General features: G+C 41.8%; 2 protein-coding genes across 2 annotated transcripts in view; one reads left to right on the forward strand and one right to left on the reverse strand.

Moving 5' to 3' along the window:
• Positions 1–20,493, reverse strand: part of DNAI1 (dynein axonemal intermediate chain 1) — a 126,662-nt gene that overhangs the window by 56,300 nt on the left and 49,869 nt on the right. The window contains 1 exon segment of the mRNA XM_050987444.1: positions 7,478–7,725. Coding sequence (XP_050843401.1) covers positions 7,478–7,725 — 248 coding nt within the window.
• UBAP2 (ubiquitin associated protein 2) overlaps positions 16,376–20,493 on the forward strand; it is a 418,367-nt gene continuing 414,249 nt past the window's right edge. Inside the window, exon 1 of the mRNA XM_050987429.1 lies at positions 16,376–16,386. The gene's annotated coding sequence lies outside the window, so the exon portion shown is untranslated. The remainder of the gene's footprint in view (positions 16,387–20,493) is intronic.

Raw genomic sequence — 20,493 nt, forward strand, 5'->3', positions numbered from 1 at the left:
TCAGCAGCAATGAGGAAACACTCTAAGGTAAACTTCCATATTACATTTAGTCCCATAAAAACTGCTCTTTAGAAAAACACTGCTCTCCTACACCTAGATCAAGCACCCTCCACCTTGATCTTCCGGGGATTCAGAGGACTAGGCTCCATCTCTTCAGCACAAGTAAACTCAAGGGTGCAAGGTCAGCCAAGAGGAGCAAGGAATTGGGTCTACTGCATCAGACCATCCACAAATCTGGGGTGCAGAAAAAGGGTAGCAAAACCTTTCATACTAAAGAGCATATGTGGTGGTGGAGGGAGGGACTCAGCAGTAAGCAGAGAGCATGGACACAGGAGTGCCACTGAAGCAGGGCAAAGGCCCAGCCTGAGGCTGAGCATTACTCATGCTTCAGAGACTCAGATTTATCTGAAGGAGGCAGAGCTCATTTATAAATAGCACTGGATAAGGCTGGCCCTACTTTCAGTTTGTTTTCTTCCTGCTGGGATTTGGATGCTCTGCTTTGTACAGTGTTTCACCAGAAATCAGTGTGCTTGTTCCCCTCACAGCACTGCCCAGTGAATTCATTAGGCTGGCATGTTAACAGAGGAGGGAGGAAGTAGACATTAGACTGTCACCTGTTTGTCCTGTCACTGGCTGTGTTCCCTTGTCAGACACAGCAGGCAGCTGAGCAGTGCATGCCAGAGGCCTTCAAAGCTCCAGGGTATTTCACCAGCTGCAATTCACAGATCTTGGTTTCAATTCTGACTGTGCTCATGGTGCAAGATTCCCAATTTACAACAGACAAAATATGAAGTTTCCCACTCTGTGTGCAGGAAAAGCAGACACACAGGACAGGCAGGATCACACCCAAACCCCCAAGCCACCTGATGTTGCTGCATCAGAGACAGTGTCTGCAATATGCCTGACAGAAGGTTCCCATCACCACTGGATCAAGTGGATTCCAGCAGGGGTGGGGAGAGTTACTCCTGGGCCCTGTTGGATGCTGAGAGCCCCAGACACTCATCAAGCTGTGGCAGCTCACTGTGGCTCTTGGGGTGGGAGAAGGGTGGGACTCATGGCCAGCCCCAGCTCCCTGTATCAATGTGACCTTGCCTGCAGCATCCCTGCTCAACTTGCCTCTAACTCTGCCATTATCATTCCCCTGCTTTTATTTTACCCTCTTAAGAGCAGCATTCTGTTGTTTCACAGGCTGTATAAGAGCCATTAAGACCCATCAGTGTATTTATACTTACACTATAAAGCAGCAGAGCAGAATTCAAAGACCCAAGCAACCAAACAAATGCATTACTACATCTCTGGTATTTTAAACCTCAGGCTAACATCTTCCCACATCCCAAGGCTTAAAGGGACTTCTAAATTTTATAAGTGAAATTTTCTCCACAAATTAGTCCCAGTGCAACTAACAGGCAAAGAAAGTTTCTTCTATGTTGCTTGGAGAGACCGGGAAAGAAATAATCAACCTGAAAACCCACAGGAGGATGGTTTGGATCTTAAGTAAAGGGAAGAGGGTAAGAGTAGCATGAGAGAAGAATCTATTTAGCCAGAAACAGTGAGAGCAGAAGGCAGAAAAAAAGTTCAGCATCTGAATGAAGTAGAGAGGAAAACACAGTATCAAAGCAAAAAGAGCTCATTTTTAGACAAACATTACATGATCTGCAATGGTCATTTTGCTAGACAATTTCTAACCCAAAAGAATCCATGCCCAAGGCACAATTTAAAAATAACCATGAATAATTTCTGAATCTCCAGAAGACACAGATACCACCTAAAAAAATACAGTGCCAAAGTTAAACTATCAGAGATTTTGTTTATTATTGTCAAAGACATTTAGGAATAAGCATTTGGATGTTTACCTCTCCTAACCTATAGTGGCTTAAAAAGTGTCCAACAGTTTTGGACAAGGTATAAGCACACAGCAAAAATATTATCTAGCATTTCTGCCACTGGACTATCTTGCATCCACCATTCTACCACACATAAATGAGCCCAAAGCTTACAGATGAATTTTTGTGGCTCAGCACAGCCTTTCCAAAAAGTGGTAGAGGCTAGCTCTGTTGGAGACAGGATTTCCTCCATTAGGGCTGTGCCTGTAGTGAGCTCTCACAGCAACTGAGGATAACCAGAGAGCTGCTGATCTTGACCCTGATTTCAACAGCAAGCATATGGCCACTCTTCCCAAGCACAGCCCTTCCCCCAGCTCCCTCCAGGAGGGGACAGGGACACAAGTGATGCTAGTCAGTCACTAAATGCCTCATGGTGCTGCAGTGAGGAGCCCTGTGTCAGCTATGCAGCAGACAGGACAACTGCTGCAGTAATAGCCTGTTAGTGGACGCAGAATTCAGAGTAGGGAGCAGGACTGCAGCTAAGGACTGCAGGAGAAGTGATAGTGACTTCCAGCAAGGCAGCCTTGGACAGACTGAGATCTCTGGACCCCAAATGCATGCTCACTGGTCCATGGAGGTTTCTTCCACTGCTTCCTACTTCTGTGCAAGTGCAGAATGAGTGACCTCTCAGGTCTCTTTTTCTTCTGGAATGTCAGAAGTTAATTCAACTTTCTGTCCTGTTTGCACTTGGCCAGGTATGCAAGGCATGGCTGGTGGTACAAAAAATGTAGTAGGAAGCTGGAGCTGAAGAGAAAGGTCCTTCATGCAAACATTGAACTGAACCAATATGAGAAACACCATTGTCTTGCATTACTGAAGAGGTTTGATGCTAAATGACCCCCACAATTACGTTTATGCTCCATTTTGCTTTCAGGCTATATTCTTCCTCCTTTCTTGGGTTCAGATTCCTTGGCTTCAGGTCTCTGTTGCTTTCCTTTCTTCTCCAGATTTCCATTTCTCCTCTAGAGTTATCCCCTATCATCACAGAGTTGAATGAGATTTTTTTTTTTTGCCAAACTCTCCTCAGCAAACACCTATTTTGTGCTTCTTAGTGAAGGCAACAGGAGGGGTGTTGAGGCTGTTCTGACACAGCTGATCTTTATTCTGACCTTGATAGCAACCCTCTGTCTTATATTTTTCTTGTATTTCCTTTGCATTAAAAAAATTGTGTGCCTGAAGCCAGAGGAACAAAATATTATGTGAAGCAGTAACATCTCAGAGGCAATGCAAGCAGCAAAATCTGTTTCTCTGACTGCAGATGACAGATTTAGGAGAATGCTCATCATCAGAATGAAACAATGTGCTGGTGTGACAGTGGATTATGAACAAAATGTTTTTTTTTTTTTCTCTTAAGTGCAGAAAATATGGTCAGCTTCTCATAAAGACCTTTTTTTGTGGAGTTTTGTTTGGAAGGACAGAATGGGGTAAAGAACAGCAGGCTGTGCTTACTTTAAAGAGACTTTAATTTACTTCTATCAACAAAACAAGAATTCAGTGATGGCTTCACAAACAGCAAAAGTTCAGCGTAGATTTATTTAAGAACTTAGATTGGAGCACAGAAAATAGACAAATAGAAGGGATCACACAATCATGTGACAAACTCCAGTGAGCAATTTCAGGTGTGTTTTGTCAGGCTGACACTTCAGATGGGACTTCCACAAGTTCTGCTGCAAAACTGTTCTGCAAGCTGACACTCCTTTTAGTTTCCTTTGGCAGTTTGCAGGTTATTGCCATCTTGCCTTGACTTCTTTGTCCAGTGAGGACCACATCTAACCTGACTGAGATTTGGTGAAGAATTAGCCTGCAGTGACCAGCCTTCTCTTCCCATGTACAAATAGAAGGCATATAATAATTCCCTCAGGAGGCCATCTGAAGCTCCATGCTATCAGCTCCTCAGGGAGGCCAGATCAGCTTCAGTAAATCAACACTGAACAAAGCTGTGTTTCTAACCAGTGAGGTCTCCACAGCAATTCCAAACCCCACTGTCCACACTGGCATGCGTGTGACAGCCAAGATTTGCTAGAATCACAACTAAAAGAAATGTTCCATTTGCAGATCCTAGGGTCACTCTGCAGTGGGAATTTCGTCAGTAACTCTGATGGTGAGCAAGTAAAATAAAAAATTATTTTCAACCCTCTGCAGCAGGATTGGCTCTGCACTAGTCTCAGCAGAAATAACATCCTTTTGGCTTGTTGTGAAAATAAAATACAAGCTCACAGTGAAAACAAATCTGTCAAATAAGATGTGTTTTAGAAAGGAGATTGAACAACAGAAAGAAACCGTGACACATAGTTTCAGTTATCAATTCCTGATTCTTAACTACTCAAGCTTCCAAATAGTTCAAACATAAAATATTTAGTATATCCCAGTGAAAAAAGGTAAGAGAAAAATCACTCTTCTCACATGTAAATAAACCCTAACATAAACTTTTTAAAAGAAAGGAGAAAGAAAAAAAATAAGCTAGAAAAAGGGGAGGATCTATGCTGAGAGCCCCTTCCCAGCAAGGTGTCCCTTCTTCCCAGAGAACATGGCTGCTGTGCCTGTCAATGTCTAGCCCAGTAGATCCACACTGGTCAACCTCATTACCTCCAGAGCCAAGCCCTGGACTGAGCCATTGGCTCAAAAACATACACTGTTCAGGGACTTGCTTTGTACACCTACTCAGAGGTGATGGGAGTGTGAGGATTTTGCTGACTTACTGAGAATTATTTTCATTAAAGAGGGGTTTAGGTTAATGCCACACAGGTTTTTTTTCCCTGCAGAACATAACAGGTTTGACAGTTTTTCAGGAGGTGATTCCTTTTAAGCTGGTGTTTACATTCAAAGGTAGAGGCCTGAATTCACTATGTGGGAGATAATTTCTAGTTCTATGATCCTGTGATACTTGAGTTTTGATGGTAGTAGCTACATTGCATTGCATGCATATCCATTCATATGTCTATGTACATATTTATTCCTCTCTGTTTATTCCTCTCTGAGGATTTGGATCCTCACCAATTAGTAATAAGCAATTAGAAATGTGCACTTTAAAACAGGCTAGAATTTTCCATTATTTAAAATGCAGTAGTACTTAATACATGGGAGATAATTGCCAAACCCATAAGAAACCCTTGCTATGCTCTTTAAAAAAATAGGGAGTGGTATAAGGTATACAAACTCATTCTGAGGTAACAGAAGTAGAAAATTAATATTATTTTATTTTGCCTTTCACAATGGGAACATTACATCAGCTTTGTTTTATGCAAACGTACTGAGATATTACTAAGTCACTGAAAATGAAACAGCACAAGAAAAGAGCTGTCAGTCTGCTTTACCCACTTCCCATTTTGTTTCCATTGTGAAAGGGCTGCATTGTTTCAAAAGAAAAAAGCCAGGCAGTCCAGAGAACAAAGGCTCCTAATTGCTCAGGATAACATTGTTACTTTTCTACTTTGTTCACTTTTCCTACAAAAAAGGGGGATTTTTTTGAGGTCTAGTATCTAGACAAGGACTGGGCCTCAGACTAGTGGGGTGGTGGTGGGGGAGAACAGGGAATCTTTGAGCTAAATTCGAGAAAAAAGTCATCACTTTCTAGAATCATTTAATGCCGAATGAGGAATAACAATCCAATGTCTCAACCTAACAGATAGTCCATGCTGCTCTTCATCACACTGAATGGAGTGCAAATCTTTTCTAAACCTTTTGGCTGATATTGACAAATGCTTACACTTCAGATATTTCCAACAGAGGTAGAAGCTCTTTGGATTGCTGCACAATCACGTAACTACTAACTTTGCTTGCTAGCTTTGTAGAAGTTAAAAATTCTAAAGTTTAGTAAAAATATTGGTACTTTAATCACAGAATCACAGAATGGTTTGGGTTGGAATGTTGGAACATTCTGTTCCAACCTCTTTGCCATGGACAGGGACACCTTCCACTAGAACAGGCTGCTCAGAAAAATTTTCTTATTGCAGAAGATAACTAATGATCATGATTCTCAGCACTCAACCTGTGGAAATAAAGCAGCAGGTACTTCTTTACACATCTATCCATATCCATGGAGTAGTTTCTTTTCTTTTCAGAGCTATCTTCCTAGAGTGGCTAATGATTTTTTTCACATCTGAGCCACATTGTTGCCAACTGGTACATGTAAAATTACCCCTACAAACCCCACACAGAATGCTGTATGTACCTGCTCCTGGTCTGCAGGGAACAGGCTTCTAATAACACCCCATTTCCAACACCATCAGGGGCACAAAGGATCTGGGATTTTTGTGGCTCTAATGTAACAGCTGTGACTTCCCATAGTATGCTGCAGCAAGACCATGAAAAACTTCACAGAGGACTTACTATTTTGCCAGGCTTTTTTACTAGAAGCCTAAATGGCAATGGGAAAATCTCAGAAGTTTTCTTCATGGGTGTATGTGGGGGGGTGTGTGTGTGCGTGGGTGTGTGTGTATGTGTGTGCCCAGGCTAGTCTGTTAACCTCTTATGGAAGAGCTATAAATATCTGCTAGAGGAAAAGCTTTGGGCAGACAGGAGGAAATATAAAATTCATGTCTTCTCTGAAATGTTACATTTGCACAAAATCCCTGTTTCTACCAAGCAGAGGTCTTGCTGTTGGCATATTCCACATTCATCTGTAGTCCCATCAGGTTCCCTTCATCTCCTGGAATTTACTGGAAGATGGAGCCATGTCTGGGGGACAAACCATGTGAGGCATGTGCCAAAGTTCAAGGAACACTGGTGTGAGACTGACTGTAGGACAGCCAGCCTAAGCCAGGGGACAGCCATAGTCACCACAGCAACATCCTTAGCCCAGGCTAGCCAACCAAACTCATTCCCCTGTCTCAAACAGACCATGTTGAAATTTGTGCTGCCACACTTCTACTGCTAAGAACAAGATCAAAAGCACATGTACCAGTGCTTCAGCCTGAGCTCAGAGTACCTTGCAGACACAGCTAGTTAGCTGGATGTAGCAACATATTTACCCTGACCCTTCACAGTACCACCCATCTGGTGGCTCTTTGTGACAGATGCCAGAGTGTCAGTAGTTTAAGAACATTACCTGCACAACACAGTTCTGAATTCACTAGAGTACTTCACGGCCAACTAAAAATCAGCTACAAGGTAGTGTGTCTTGAATCCTGGTGGCAGCCAGTTCCACAGGCAGCTGCCCCTGAAATTACTGCACTCAACAGAGCTCTCTTTTAGGCTGATATACTTGTTTTACTTGTTTTTATGCACTGCTTATCCTTCGATGTTCTGTTTGGAACACAAATAGCATTGCTTGCTGGTACATACAGAAGATACTAGTCCTTCTCCAAAAAAAAAGTCAATTATAATAATGAAAACTAAGGAGAAATAATTGTTTACAGCAAATTTTTGCTCACACCCTCAGTGTCTGCTGAGGACCAAGGATTCATGCAGTTGTTTTGCCTTTGTGCATATTTAAAAACTGAAATACGACTTGAATATTGAAATACAAGCTTGAAATACAACTTTATCAATCACATGTACTAAAGCAGAACCTTTCCCCATGCAGGGCTTTTCCTGCTGTGCCCAAGCTCCATGCAATTCAAAGCCCAGTTGCAGGAAAGGAAAAGCCCCCTTACCTGCCACACTGGCTCTGTGTGCTTTCCTGACTTAGCACCACTCTTGTAGCTGGGCTGGGGGCTTGCCTTCTTCAGGTTGTAGATGGCCACGTTGCCGTCGTAGAAGCCCACTGCCAGGAGGTGGGGGTGGTCACTGTGGAAGTCCAGGCACATGACACCACTCTCACTGCTGAAGGAATACTCTGGGAAGGAGGGGTTCTTCAGTGTGTAGAGCAGGAGCATGCCGTGGCCCTGCTTCATGAAGTCATCTAAACAAGGAGATGCCAGATCAGTTTCCTGGAGCCTCAGCTACTGAAATGTAGAAACAGACAGCTCTCACCTGTGCCTGAAACCTACTCAAATGCAAAGTTTGCAGTCACAGGACCAAATGGTCATTTTGGTATGCCCCACATCTGAACATCCTTTCCACCACTGATCTGCCACCCCCAGGACGTAGGCACAATGTACATATACAGAAGAACTACAATTTTAGTGTGCTTTTTTCCTAGGAGAAAGAGGTGTGAAATCTTGGAGGAAAAGTATGGAGGAAAGGATGCATTTTGTGGACACTTCTTTCCTTGGGCTAGGATTACTCTTCTTTCTGTGGGCTAGGACTTCACTACACTGCAGACATAAAGGCTGAACCAAGGATAGCATAATTTCTATTTCTGTATTGGCAATATTCGATATTTCAGTCTCCACTACTTTTTCAAAGAAAAACATTTCATTAATGTTTGTGTAAAGCATTTTATCAATTGCCATTACTCATGAATGTAAAAGTCACTATGGCTTTATTTTCTATTTGTGTCCAACATCTTGCTGCTTGGCACAGAAGCTCTTTTTTTGCCTAGACTTTCCAATCTTTTTTCTATTTACTTTCACCTTTTCTTTGTGCTGCCTGAAATTAGCTCTCCCTGTTCTCAGTAGGATCATCTTTCTTTTGTGTTTTTTTGTTATCATGCCCTGACTGTCTCTGCAATTCTTAGGGTATTTCGATCATGTAAAAAAACAATTTCCAAATTCTCTGAAAGGGAAAGAAAAGCTGTTGATGTAGATAAGCTCTCCAGAAACAAAGAAGGAACTTTGTTAATCTATGAAAACAATGCTGCCTCTGAGAGCTTTCTAGCCATCCAATGCTTTTTATTACTGCCAATGCCTTCAGACACACAGTATATGGGAAATAAATTTACTGCTTTCTGTGCTTCAAGTACTCACTACATATTCTGTTTCCAGAACAGTCCTCTCCTTTTAAAACTGCTTCCTACCTTTCTTAACATTTTGTCCAACCTGTAGGATCAGGTCTTGGTAAATGTGTACTCCATTGATAACATTAACTTTAGAGAGTTTGTAGCTAACTGATTCCAAGTCCGCATGTAGGTACAGACATCGTGTACTCTGTGTTTAACAGGCCACATAAAAGCATTCAAAGAACCAGTAAAGAAACACACATTAACAAAACTACTGCTGCTGCTTTGTAATAGATATCAAAATAGAATATTTTCACAGGTCTCTCTGTACTGGGGATAGAAGAAGAAAATGGCTTCTTTATTTTGCAGAAAGGCAAGATTCCAAAACTGGCATGAAACATATCTGACCCCAAATAATATTTCTAACTTTTTTTTTCTTTTTTTTTTTTTAATGAAGGGAACCTTATTCTTAGAATTTTTGCTGAAAAGGAAGTGAATTTACTTTCTCCATCTGAGATTTTCCAGTTCTTTTAATTCACAGAATTGTCTTTGTTCTTAGCCAAATAATGTCATTGAACTGATACTTAGTTGAGGTCCATGCATGATAAGGAGGAATCTGTGCTCTCCTCAGAAGCAAAAACACTTGGGAAGGCTGTGGAAATGACCACCAGGAGTGACTCAGAGCAGAATGAAGTCAAATTGATTGGATAGGCTTTGAATTTAACCTATTTCATGCTCTTACTTCTCTTGGAGTGGGCTGACCAGCCAGGCATATTCCCAAAAGGTCTGTAGGGTACATTAATTTTCTATCTGTTAGCACTGTGCTGAGGAGCCTCAGAGAGCTGCCCCCATGTTACTTGCACAGACAGCAGAGGAGACACCTCTACCGGGGGTGATTCAGCCGGAGATCTAAGTGGGGTTTTGGAGGTGGTTCTCTTCCCAGTGACCTGACAGGAACAGAGTCCACCCACATTCCTCAGTTAGAGGTGATAGAGCAGGCCTTCATTAGGTGAAATGGCTCAGCAACTTCAGCAATTCCACCTGAGGGTTAGTCTGGCAGGAGGAAAGTAAAGCCTTGGGAAGAAGCTTTGGCAGAGTGAAATGCAGGGTCCAGTTTGCAGCTTGTGACACCCGAATGTAGTATGCTGGCTGTGCACTCAGAGTCTACCATCTCTGCTACCATCAGTACAGCAGCACCTTGAAGGGCAGTCTTCTGTGGTGCTGCTTTAGTCTCTAGGCTCCACTGACTGCAGTGGCTGCTACAGAATGTTAAACCCACCTTAATCTAAGAGCTGAATCCTACTCATATTGTCTCCCTTCTGTTATCAAATACCAGGAATGTGGGTTAAATCACAGATGTGTGAATACCACACATAAGGCTGAATAATATGATTGCTAAAGTACAGCCTATTCTTGATGAAAGGTAATGTGATGAGAATAACCCACAATTAACACTGAAGCCTGACACATAAACCTCAGCAAAACAGTAACCTGCTGAGCACAGGCATATCAATTCATTTTAATGTACGGTGAATTCTCATTCAGAGTACTAACCTGTGACATACCAACATATTCTTTAATGATTAGATTTTAAAAGGGCTTATTTCATTAGTGATATTCAGTGTTCCAGAATGGCAAGCACAGCACATACCCACAGCAACACATCTGTGCTATAGCTTTGAAGAGCAGCATTTTCAAGGAAAAGGTTTTTGGTTTTCAGTAGAAACAAGCAGAGTACTGCACTTTGCCCCAAAACACTGGGCAAACACTCTCAGGATACAGGGTGAATAAATGCTAGAAGATCACAGAGCACAGCCAAAAGGTGCAAAAGGCACAGACCAAGATCTGGCAATGGTGAACCACTGTTGGAAATGAAGGAAGCAGTCTCAGACCTGATACAGCTGCTCTGTACTTCATGGACTGGAAGAATACAGAATACCTGCCCCATGCAGATCCACTAAGGGCAAACTGGTTGGTTGTTTTTTTTTTTTTTCTCTTGAGATAAAAGAGCTGGAGATATTAGAGATATTGGACAGTTTTTCTGATAATTAGTGCTAGTAGGACTTGTTCTTTACAGGAAAACACAAGGGAGCAGAGCAAGAAGAAGAGAATGAACAGACTTGCTGCCATGAGGAGCCTTCAGTCCTCACCTGAGCAGAGGCTAAACTTTAGACCCCGACATGTAACAAATGTATGTAGGAAGATAAGTTGTGATAAGAAAATATGCAGATAGCATGATTACTGGTCTCAACATAGAAAACTGAGCCTGTAAACATCACATGCAAACAGAAATAGGTTCCAAACCAACTATGACCACTGTCCAAAATACTCCTCTGAATATACCTTTAAAGCTGAACAGATTCACCCCAAATCCTTTTCAGAAAAATACTGTAGAGATAGAAAAGTACCTAGAATATCACTGTGATATCACCAAATAGTTTATGCAAAGTAATAATCTGAAAAGCATCTGAATCTTTTATTCGGATGCTTACTAAGTACCTGGTTTAACAGATTTTTAGTTTATATTATTCCTTAACTGAATTTAAAAGAATTGGCGTATGTCCAGTATCAGATCAAAGTCTTTTGTTTGCTGGACAGTTTAAGAAAAAAAAGATTTGTATCTTTCTTTCTTTATTCATGAACAAAGCCATGAGACATACATGGTTTTCTTCCATTTCCTCAAAAATGCTTGGGGCTGAACAACTATGCTCAAAGCAACATCATCCTCAAAGTAGAAAGCACAATGCTTCAGGTAAATCCTGCAGCCACATAATAAATATCAGTGTGGGGACCCTCCACGGGCATGAGTTAAAGTTGGTTTTTTTACTACAGAAGGAGACAGTGCTACAGTTTCTTGTGTGATAAACTGTCAAATTACTTTCTCTTTAGAGGATTTAAAACCTGAAAAACTGTAGCCTTATGTCTTAGATCCTGTGATGGCTTTCTAAAAATCAAGTCTGCAAGCTGTATCACTGACATGCCTTGGACCAAGGTATCATCATGCCAAAAAGACCTACTAGTACCTAAAATCTGTAAGAGCCCATCTGGAAAAGAAAAAAAAAAAAAAGGCAAAATGAAGTTCGCTTGTGAACAGATGATTGTTTCTGAGCATCACAGCTACACAAGCACTTCTGCTCTCCCAGATACACTCATGCTTTGAGCTGGCTAGCTGGGGCTCTGTCCTTTAGGACTGGTTTACTATGAAGCCAAGGAAAGGGGCTGGCTGTGTTCTACATATGGTGAGGCAATCTCCTCTTTGAAGGAGAGATCAGTTTCACAAAATTGCTGGTAGTCAAAGATATATCTTAGCTATTTATTTGACTTTCCAATATTTAAAGTGTAGAGGACAAAAAAAGAGACCAGCAAATTTTCTCTAGGAAATTGGAAATCTTCAAAAGCCTAAGCACAATCTAAGAATATTGCTGTGCTTCCATCTGCATGGCATAGACATGATGACTGAGCATGCCACAAATTAGTGAATTTTCGATACAATTTATTTTTTATCAGTGAGCAAATCCTGCACAGCAGAGCACTGAGCACAGGCTAATCTAACCCGCTGTGAAACAAGTTGAATGACCTTGCACTGCTCTAGCAAGACTCTCTCCTGGCTCATTTTAAAAAGCTGTGCCAATTCCACACTTTGCTGCAGTCGCAGAATTGGTGTGCTGTAAGAAAGGAAACAGCTGGCACTTCGGGCTTAACTCCATGCCAGTAGTTCTGAAAAAAATCAGGAAAGAAAAAATCTTTCCAAGAGCTCAGAGAGTTTGGGCATGGGCTGAATGTGTTTTCAAAGCTCTTCAGGAATAACAATAACATCTCAAAGTTTTATAGCACTTGAGAGTGCTTTAAGCTTGTATATGCAGCATTCCTTTTTACAGAATGAGGAAGGGCAGCAGAGGGGACTGCCAAAGACACTACAGCGAGCTAGAACAAGGATCAGAGCTAGGACTTCAGAGGGCTCTGCTCAAACAGACCTCATCCCAGGATCCCTGAGAAATTTAAACTAGGATCATTGGTGCTCAATCTGTTCCCATTCCTTTAAATGCTCAGAGCACTCGGGAACACCATACTTGTGTACAACACAATGCTGTGTTGATATATTCCACATCACTGTGGATCAGGCTGTGAACCATATTGTGGGCAATGAAAATATGAATATTGGACTTTCAAAACAGTCCCTTCCCAGAAAAGAAAATGTTTTGAGAACTCATTACTTTGTAACTCAAGGCCAGAAAGCCTGGCCTCCTCTTTTTCACAGATCCAAAAATGTTACTGGCATATCCTGTTTTGAGCCTGATAACTTGGTTTTGGCAAGTATATGCATACTTCATATGAAGATCTCAAAGAACAGAGAAGCCACTGTTTCCTTTTGCAGTTTGCTTCAACATTTAATCACTCTGAGTGATTAAAAAGCTGTATCTAATCCCTTACTTGACTTACCTGGCTTGCCACTGCTAATTCTTATTATGCCTACCTTGACTGGATAAAGGACTTCTTTAATATCTGGTGCTTCTCTTCATTAAGTTACTTTAAAACTGAACATTAGTCACATTTTAGCATACTTGTGATAAACATCACAGCCTGAACTCAAAAAATCCCATTTATTTTCACCAGTACTGCACAGTGCTGCTTAGCAAAAAGCCAGGAACCAACATTACCTTTGCAACATCCAGTGAAGGGCACTGCCTCCACAGCTGCAAAGAGAAAGCCACTTCTCAGCAGAAGAGAACATGGAGAAGAGTAGAATATTAAGAAATTTTCCAGAGACAAGTGGAGGATATCACATGGTTAGGATTTGTGTGAGGGCCAGACATAATTCATTTTGAGTCCAAATTTCAACTGGATGTTGTTCTCTCTCCACATTTGGGGCACGCTTCTCCAACTCTTGAATCACCCTAGTGCTCCTTCTGAACTACCTACAATTTTTCTGCATGCTTTGAATAATGTTGGCCCTGGAATCAGACATAATATTCCAGTATTAGTCTCACTAATGTTTAAATAATATCTCTTCTGCTACTCAGGATTCCCGGTTTGCACACCAGAATCCTGTTCAGCCTTCTTGCCAAGCTACCAAACTGGGGACTCAAATTTCTCGCTTGTACACAAAAGTGGGGTTTTCCTCTTTTTTTTTTTTTTTTTTTTTGAGTTGCTGCCTTCCAAAATACAACATTCCTTTTTGTCTAGAGAGGTATTATATTATATTTGACTTCACTAAAATGCATTTGCTTTGAATAATTCTGGTTTACCACAACATTAATCACTTTGTATGGCAGCTCTGTTCCCAGCATGATTTACAACTTCACCTGCTTTTTCATCAGTCACACATTTCATCTGCTGTGAGTTTATATTCCCACCCACAGGACCAATGAAAACAATGCCTAGATCCAGGGCCACTACAGCACCCCCTCTGAGACACTGCCTCAGATGATAATTCCACCAGCATTTATTTTCTGACATTCATCAGTGGAAGTTGAACACTCCTGTTGAGACCACCTGCATTGGCCTGAGCTCTGTGAGCACAGGCATTTTCTACCACAGGGAAATATGTACCCTCCAATTAGCAGTGTTGCAACTGCAAGATCTGCAAATGCTGATCAAGTCCACCAGTGCAGAGGAGGCAAGTGATAGGTCATTTTGGTTTATGCTGGTTTAGATGCTTGAATGTCAAATTTAACATTCTGCTTGACACCTTTCACCAGCTGCTTGACTAATCCCTGTTACTCCTGATCCAGTTAACATTTTTAGCTGGGGCTCTTAGGAACTCACAGTTTGGATAAGAGAGGTACAGAACCAGAATTTCAAAGTCTTCTGGATATTTTAGAGAAGACAAAATTGATAGATGACGAAGCAAGTTGTAATTTATACATGTCCCGAGGCCTTGCTGCAGTCCTAATATGTGCTGTGAGCTCTGCACATGTCAGAGGCAAGACACACCTCAGAAGCAGAGATGGATAGATAGAGATAGCCCTTCTTACTCTAAAATACAATCTGGCAGAGTAATACAAAAGAAACCACAGTCAACCAGGCCAACAAAAATGAGTACTTAGGAACCACTGGGAGTGTGCACTGTTTGTCAGGACCTGTGAAAGCACAGGCTCAAAGCAAACAAAAACAGGGGAGAAGGAGATGAAAAGATGTAGCAGATTCCCAAAAAAAGCAGAACAATTTGGCTTTCATCTGAGCTCCCCTGAGAGTGAGGTGAGCAGGTGAGCAGTGCAAAAAGAAGGAATTTGCGACTTGGCTGAGTTTGCCATGCTCTATTTAAAACTGGAATTTTCTCATTCTGACCAGACAGGCTTTTTCATCATGGGTCTTGCACACACTATAGTTCTTGCTTGTATATTTTTTCTAAATAAATGCTCATAAGGACATGATTTTACAATGTAAATAATAATGGTGCAGCTGCCTGTGTGTTATGAAAGCTAACATCGGGTTGAGGGAGGGGATTCTGGCCCTCTGCTCTGCTGCTATGAGACCCTGCCTGGTAGCTCTGGTGTCTTCAGCACACCAGACTTCAGCCTGTTGGAGCAAGTCCAGAGAAGGCCACCAAGATGATCAAAAGGAGGGAGCACATGAGGAAAGGCTGAGGCAGCTTTTGTCTCTGCAGAGCACTCTGGAGCTGGGAAGCTGGACGGTGCTAATCCTCTCATCACACACCGGGCAGCATTTGCCACAATGACCTTAACTTTTGCTCCTGCCTTTCTTGTTTTCATTGATATAAGCTACAATTTTTTATGGTATTTCACTCTTGAATACCTGAGGCTCTGTTTTCTCTATTCCTGTTCCATGAAACTGGCGCATTTGAGAACATTTGCAACCAATTAAATATTTAAGAGTGCCATCAAGCGGCCAAATGAGGGGCTTCCAGGTGGCACGCAACGATTAGAAATCCCCAGGATCATGCCACAAATGGATATCAACCAATGTGCTGCCTCTGGATAATCACACCAGCCTGCAAACAAGCTAGGCTGCCAGCAATTTAGTATTCCTGACCAGAACAGCTCTGAGGGGGATGCACACACTGCAGGAGATGCTTATGTATTCCATAATTAAGAGACAAGAAAGTTAGTGTTTTATGGCAGTGCTGTAGTCTCTTGGAAGCAGACAGATGATGCCTGATGAGATGGCCATGTACATCTCAGGCCATAGAGGAGACAATGAGAAATGATACAGCAGCTCTGAGAACATTTCTGAAGACATTTGGCAGAAGACCCAGATTTGATAGAGGAAGCAGAGTCATACATATGGGCATGCAGTTTTGCACTAGCACGCACCATGAAAATTAAGAGTAGTCATTATAAATCCAACACCTGCCCCTAATCCATTTGCAGCAGTGGTTAACAACAAGTGTTTAGGGAAAAGTATAAAACAGGACATAAAACTAGTGATATTTCTTCTAGAGGACTGCCTAGGCCCCTACTAATTTGTAGTTAAGCATCTCCCAAGTCCCTAATGGATCTCTTCCCATTTTTCAGTGCAGCCAGCTACTGAACACTAAATTTGGACAATATTTTTCAGCATTCCTCTTTGTATAAGTCTGGGATACAAACCAGATATTCACTTCTTTGACAGAAATTGTGGGGGGTTTTGCTTGCCTTTATTTTTAGTACATGAAATATTATGTGTCGTAAGCAGGTATGCTAAGTGTATAATTGGGGTTAGCATAAATGGATTTTAAGAGCTACTAAAAGTAGATTTCAGGAAAAAAAATTAGTAAAAAAAAAAAAAGAAGAAGAAGAAGAAAAAACAAAAAAAAAAAAAAAGAAAATAGAAGTACCTAAACATTTGTTAGTCTCAAACAGAATCACAGAATCATAAAATGGCCTGAGTTGGAAGGGACCTTAAAGATCATCTTGTTCCAACTCCCCTAACACGGGCAGGAGCACCTTCCACTAGACCAGCTTGCTCCAAGCCACATCCAACTTGGCCTAGAACACTTCCAAAGACAGGGCATCCACAGACTCTCTGGGCAACCTATGCCAGTGCCTCAGCACCTTCACAGTAAAGAATCTCTTCCCATATTTAATCTACACCTACGCTCTTTCAGTTTAAAGTCTTCCACCCTTGTCCTGTCATTACATGTTCTTGTAAATAGACCTTGTAGGCTCCCTTCAGATACTGGAAGGCCACAAAAAACTCTGAAGCCCTCTCCTTTCGAGGATGAACAATCCAAATTATCTCAACCTTTTTTCATAGAAGAGATCCTCCATCCTTCTGATCAACTTGATGGCCTCCTCTGGGCTGACTCCATGCTGGGAGCCCAGAGCAGGATGCAGTGCTCAAGGATGCAGTGCAGGTGGGTCTCAGCAGAGCAGAGCAGAGGGGCAGAATCCCCTCCCTGCCCTGCTGCCCACAGGGCTCTGGATGCAGCCCAGGACACGTCTGGCTCTCTGGGCGGTGAGTGCCATGGCAGGGCATGTGCAGCCTCTCACCCACAGCACCCCAAGTCCTTCTGGGCAGGGCTGCTCTGGGGCTGTTCATGCCCAGCCTGTGCTGGTACCAGGGGATGTCCCAGCCCAGGTGCAGCACCAGCACTTGGCCTTGAACTTTATGATGTTCTCATGGACCCACTCCTCAAGCTTGTCTCCATGGCATCCCATCCTTCAGGTGTATCAAAGCACCCCTCAGCTTGGTGCTGTCATCAAACTTGCTGAGAGTGCACTTGATCCCTCTTCTATGCCATTAATGAAGATATTAAAGAACACTGGTCCCAGTATGGATCTGTGAAGGACTCCACCCGTCCAACCAACTCTCAGGATGTGTTATCCAACCAATGCCTCACCACCCAACAGTCCATCCATCAAATCCAGCTCCCTCCAATTAGACAGAAGAAAGTTGTGGGGGACCTTTCAAAGGCTTTACAAAAGTCCAGGTAAATTACATCTGTAACCCTTTCCTTGTCCACTCCTGTCATCACTGCATCACAGAAGACCTCTGGTGTGTCAGGCAGGACTTACCCTTGGTGAAGCCATGCTGGTTGCCTTAATTCACCTCCCTGTCCTCCATGTGCCTTAGCAGAGTTTCTAGGAGGAAACCAGATCCCATGATCTTCCCAGGCACAGAGGGGAGGCTGACAGGCCAGTAGTTCCTGGAGTCCTTCTTTCTACCATCTCTTCAGAAATACAATGGCTTCCCTTTTCCAGTCACTGGGACTTCATCTGACTACCATGACTTCTCATGACATATCATGGAGAGTGGCTTGACAACCACAAGATTTCATTGGGTCCCAAGACTTATGTACATTAAGATTCCTCAGGTGGGGAATCTGACCTTCTCTTACAGTGGGAGGGACTTTGCTCCCCCAGTCCCCATCCTGATGTTTGTCCTTGAGAGGTGTACAAACAGACGTTACCATTGAAGACTGAGGAAAAAAAGTTGTTGAGTACCTCAGCCTTTTCCTCATTTGTTGTTATCAGTTTTCCATAATTTTTTTTTAATTGGGGGTGTTGCACCTCATTTGACCTTCCTTTTCTGGTTAATGTATCTATAGAAGCTTTTTTGTGTCCCTTGCCACGTTCATTTGCAGCTTCACCTTGGCCTTCCTCACCCCCAAATTGCCTAAATAACATCAGTTTCCACTGTATACTGCAACAAAGCAATAGCTTTCAATCGTTTGACCAAGTAGCAAGGTCAGGGGAAAAAGATAGTTGAGGCAAAAGGACAGAGGGTCCTTCAGAGTGAAATTTCCAAAGAACAACAAGCTGTACTAAGGAATGGAACTGGTCAAAAGTTTCGTATAAAGCACCAAGTACCTATGCAAAACATGGGGCAAATTTTGGCTTACACCTATATACAATGGATAAATGATGAAAAAGAAAGAAAAAAAAATCACAAAACCACAGCATACCTGAGATTTGAGGGTTTCTCTCCAGAACATCTAGTCCAATTCTGCCTTCTTAGAGCAGTGTCAGTCAGAGCACGAAGTCCAGGACTGTGTTGTCACATTTTTATATGTGGAAATACTGCCCAATAACCCCACAGTAAATAAGTTTTATCTTACATTTTAAGATAAAACTAGGATACTAAGATACATCTTACATACTTTTATCTATCCCGATTCACATCAATTGATTTTGGCATTTCATTTGATACCACTGAGAAGAGTCCATCTCAGTTTTTGTTATTCCCCTCCACCAGGTGTTTATCCACATAAGAAACTTCCACCTTTCTCTAGGGACAGCCAACTTTGTAGACCCGCAGCTGTGAGAAGTCAACCACTACCTAAGCCAGATCTGGCTCTGGCCAATACATGGATCTGTTGTGGGAGTTGAAGGGGAATTTATCTCTCCATTATCTTCCATTTTCACCAGTCAGGCTGCTGTTTGACAATCATCATCTCTGCAGCACAGGAAGAAGCCTGGGACTGCATAGCATCTAGAAAGTTCTGCTCCATAAAATTCCTCTCCTATTCAGTGGTAGCCAAGATGGGGACCAGTATCAGCATCTTGAGAATCTACCGTGCCGGCTCCTCTTTGGAGGACTCACCAAACAATATAAGAGCCAATACAACTGTCCCTCTATAAAGATCTCATACAGCAGTGGAAACCACTTCATCACACATCATTTGATGGGAGAAGCTGGAGAATGCCAGTGAATCCCAGGCAGCTCTCTCATACCTGGAGGAATCTGATGAGAATAACTCAGGACTGAAAGACTTAACAATAGCTCTTGGTGCAATACCTGCTGCCTTTCTTTTATTGCAGGTGAGCCTTTTTGCAAGAGCAGCCACTTCTAAATTTCATCAATTATGTAAATCCAGCATGATGTTGAAAAATTAAGGATGTGTAGATTGTACAGTCATACAAAAGAGTAAGCTTCAAGCTCTTCACACAGCAAAGTTGTGTTCTGCTTGTCTCATAGCCAGAAAAACAGAAGTGTAAGGATCAAACAACCCAAGTCTACTTACATGATTCACCAGTTTGATCCCTCACTGATACAGTTAAGCATCTCTGAATACCTTTTTTTCTCCCTTCCCTAGCTGACTTCGTTTTACCCTAAAAAATATTCAGTTTTATCATCTCTCACATACACTACAGCAAAGTGATACCCATGAGAACACACAATGTAAAATAATTTTTTAAAAAACCACACACACACAAAATTAGTTCTTTTCCACATTGTTTTGATGTTAAAAGTTTCCAAAAAATGCAAATTTAATCTGCCCTTATATTTCAATGGCCAGAATTTTCAAAGTATTCCTGATAGAATCTTATCCTGAAGTGGCTTATCGTATGAATCAGTGGAGGTTAGCATGCAGACATTTCTGCTTATATTCTACAGTTTGGCAGCCTCATAAGTGTTACCAAGCATGAAGAGAAGAATTGAAAAAGTACGAGTGAGTTCCCTAAGCACGGACTAAGCACGGACAAACAGAGGAAGATTTTACATTGCAAAAAATGTGGTTTTGCTTTGCAGCAAGATACCAAAGGTAAGCTAAGAAGAGTCTGAACATCTTACAAGTTTCAGCTAATGAAAACATTAAGTTAGATAGATTTCCTTCAGGTTTTTACTAATGCATTCTGCTGAAAAATTATCCACACTCATCTCCAGGACAAAAGACAGAAAAGTCTTTGGAGAAAAAGTCTTTAAATGGGGCCTTTTACATTTTCTTTGTATCATTCTGCCCTAGGAATAATGACAAGCTATCTAACTTCAGGAGCTTACAAAGTAACTTACATATTGCTAGAATTAATGATGGAATGTGTTCAATGCAGATTTTTAAATTCCAAGACTAAAGAAGATAGTTGTGATGAATAAATCCTTTATTTGTTCCTATGCTTAATCACTTCCACCATTAAAAATTCATTTCCAGCTTTCTGAGATCTCTGAATTCTACTTCCAGTTGCTAGA

The sequence above is a fragment of the Serinus canaria genome, chromosome Z (assembly GCF_022539315.1).
Source record: "Serinus canaria isolate serCan28SL12 chromosome Z, serCan2020, whole genome shotgun sequence".
Taxonomy (NCBI): domain Eukaryota; kingdom Metazoa; phylum Chordata; class Aves; order Passeriformes; family Fringillidae; genus Serinus; species Serinus canaria.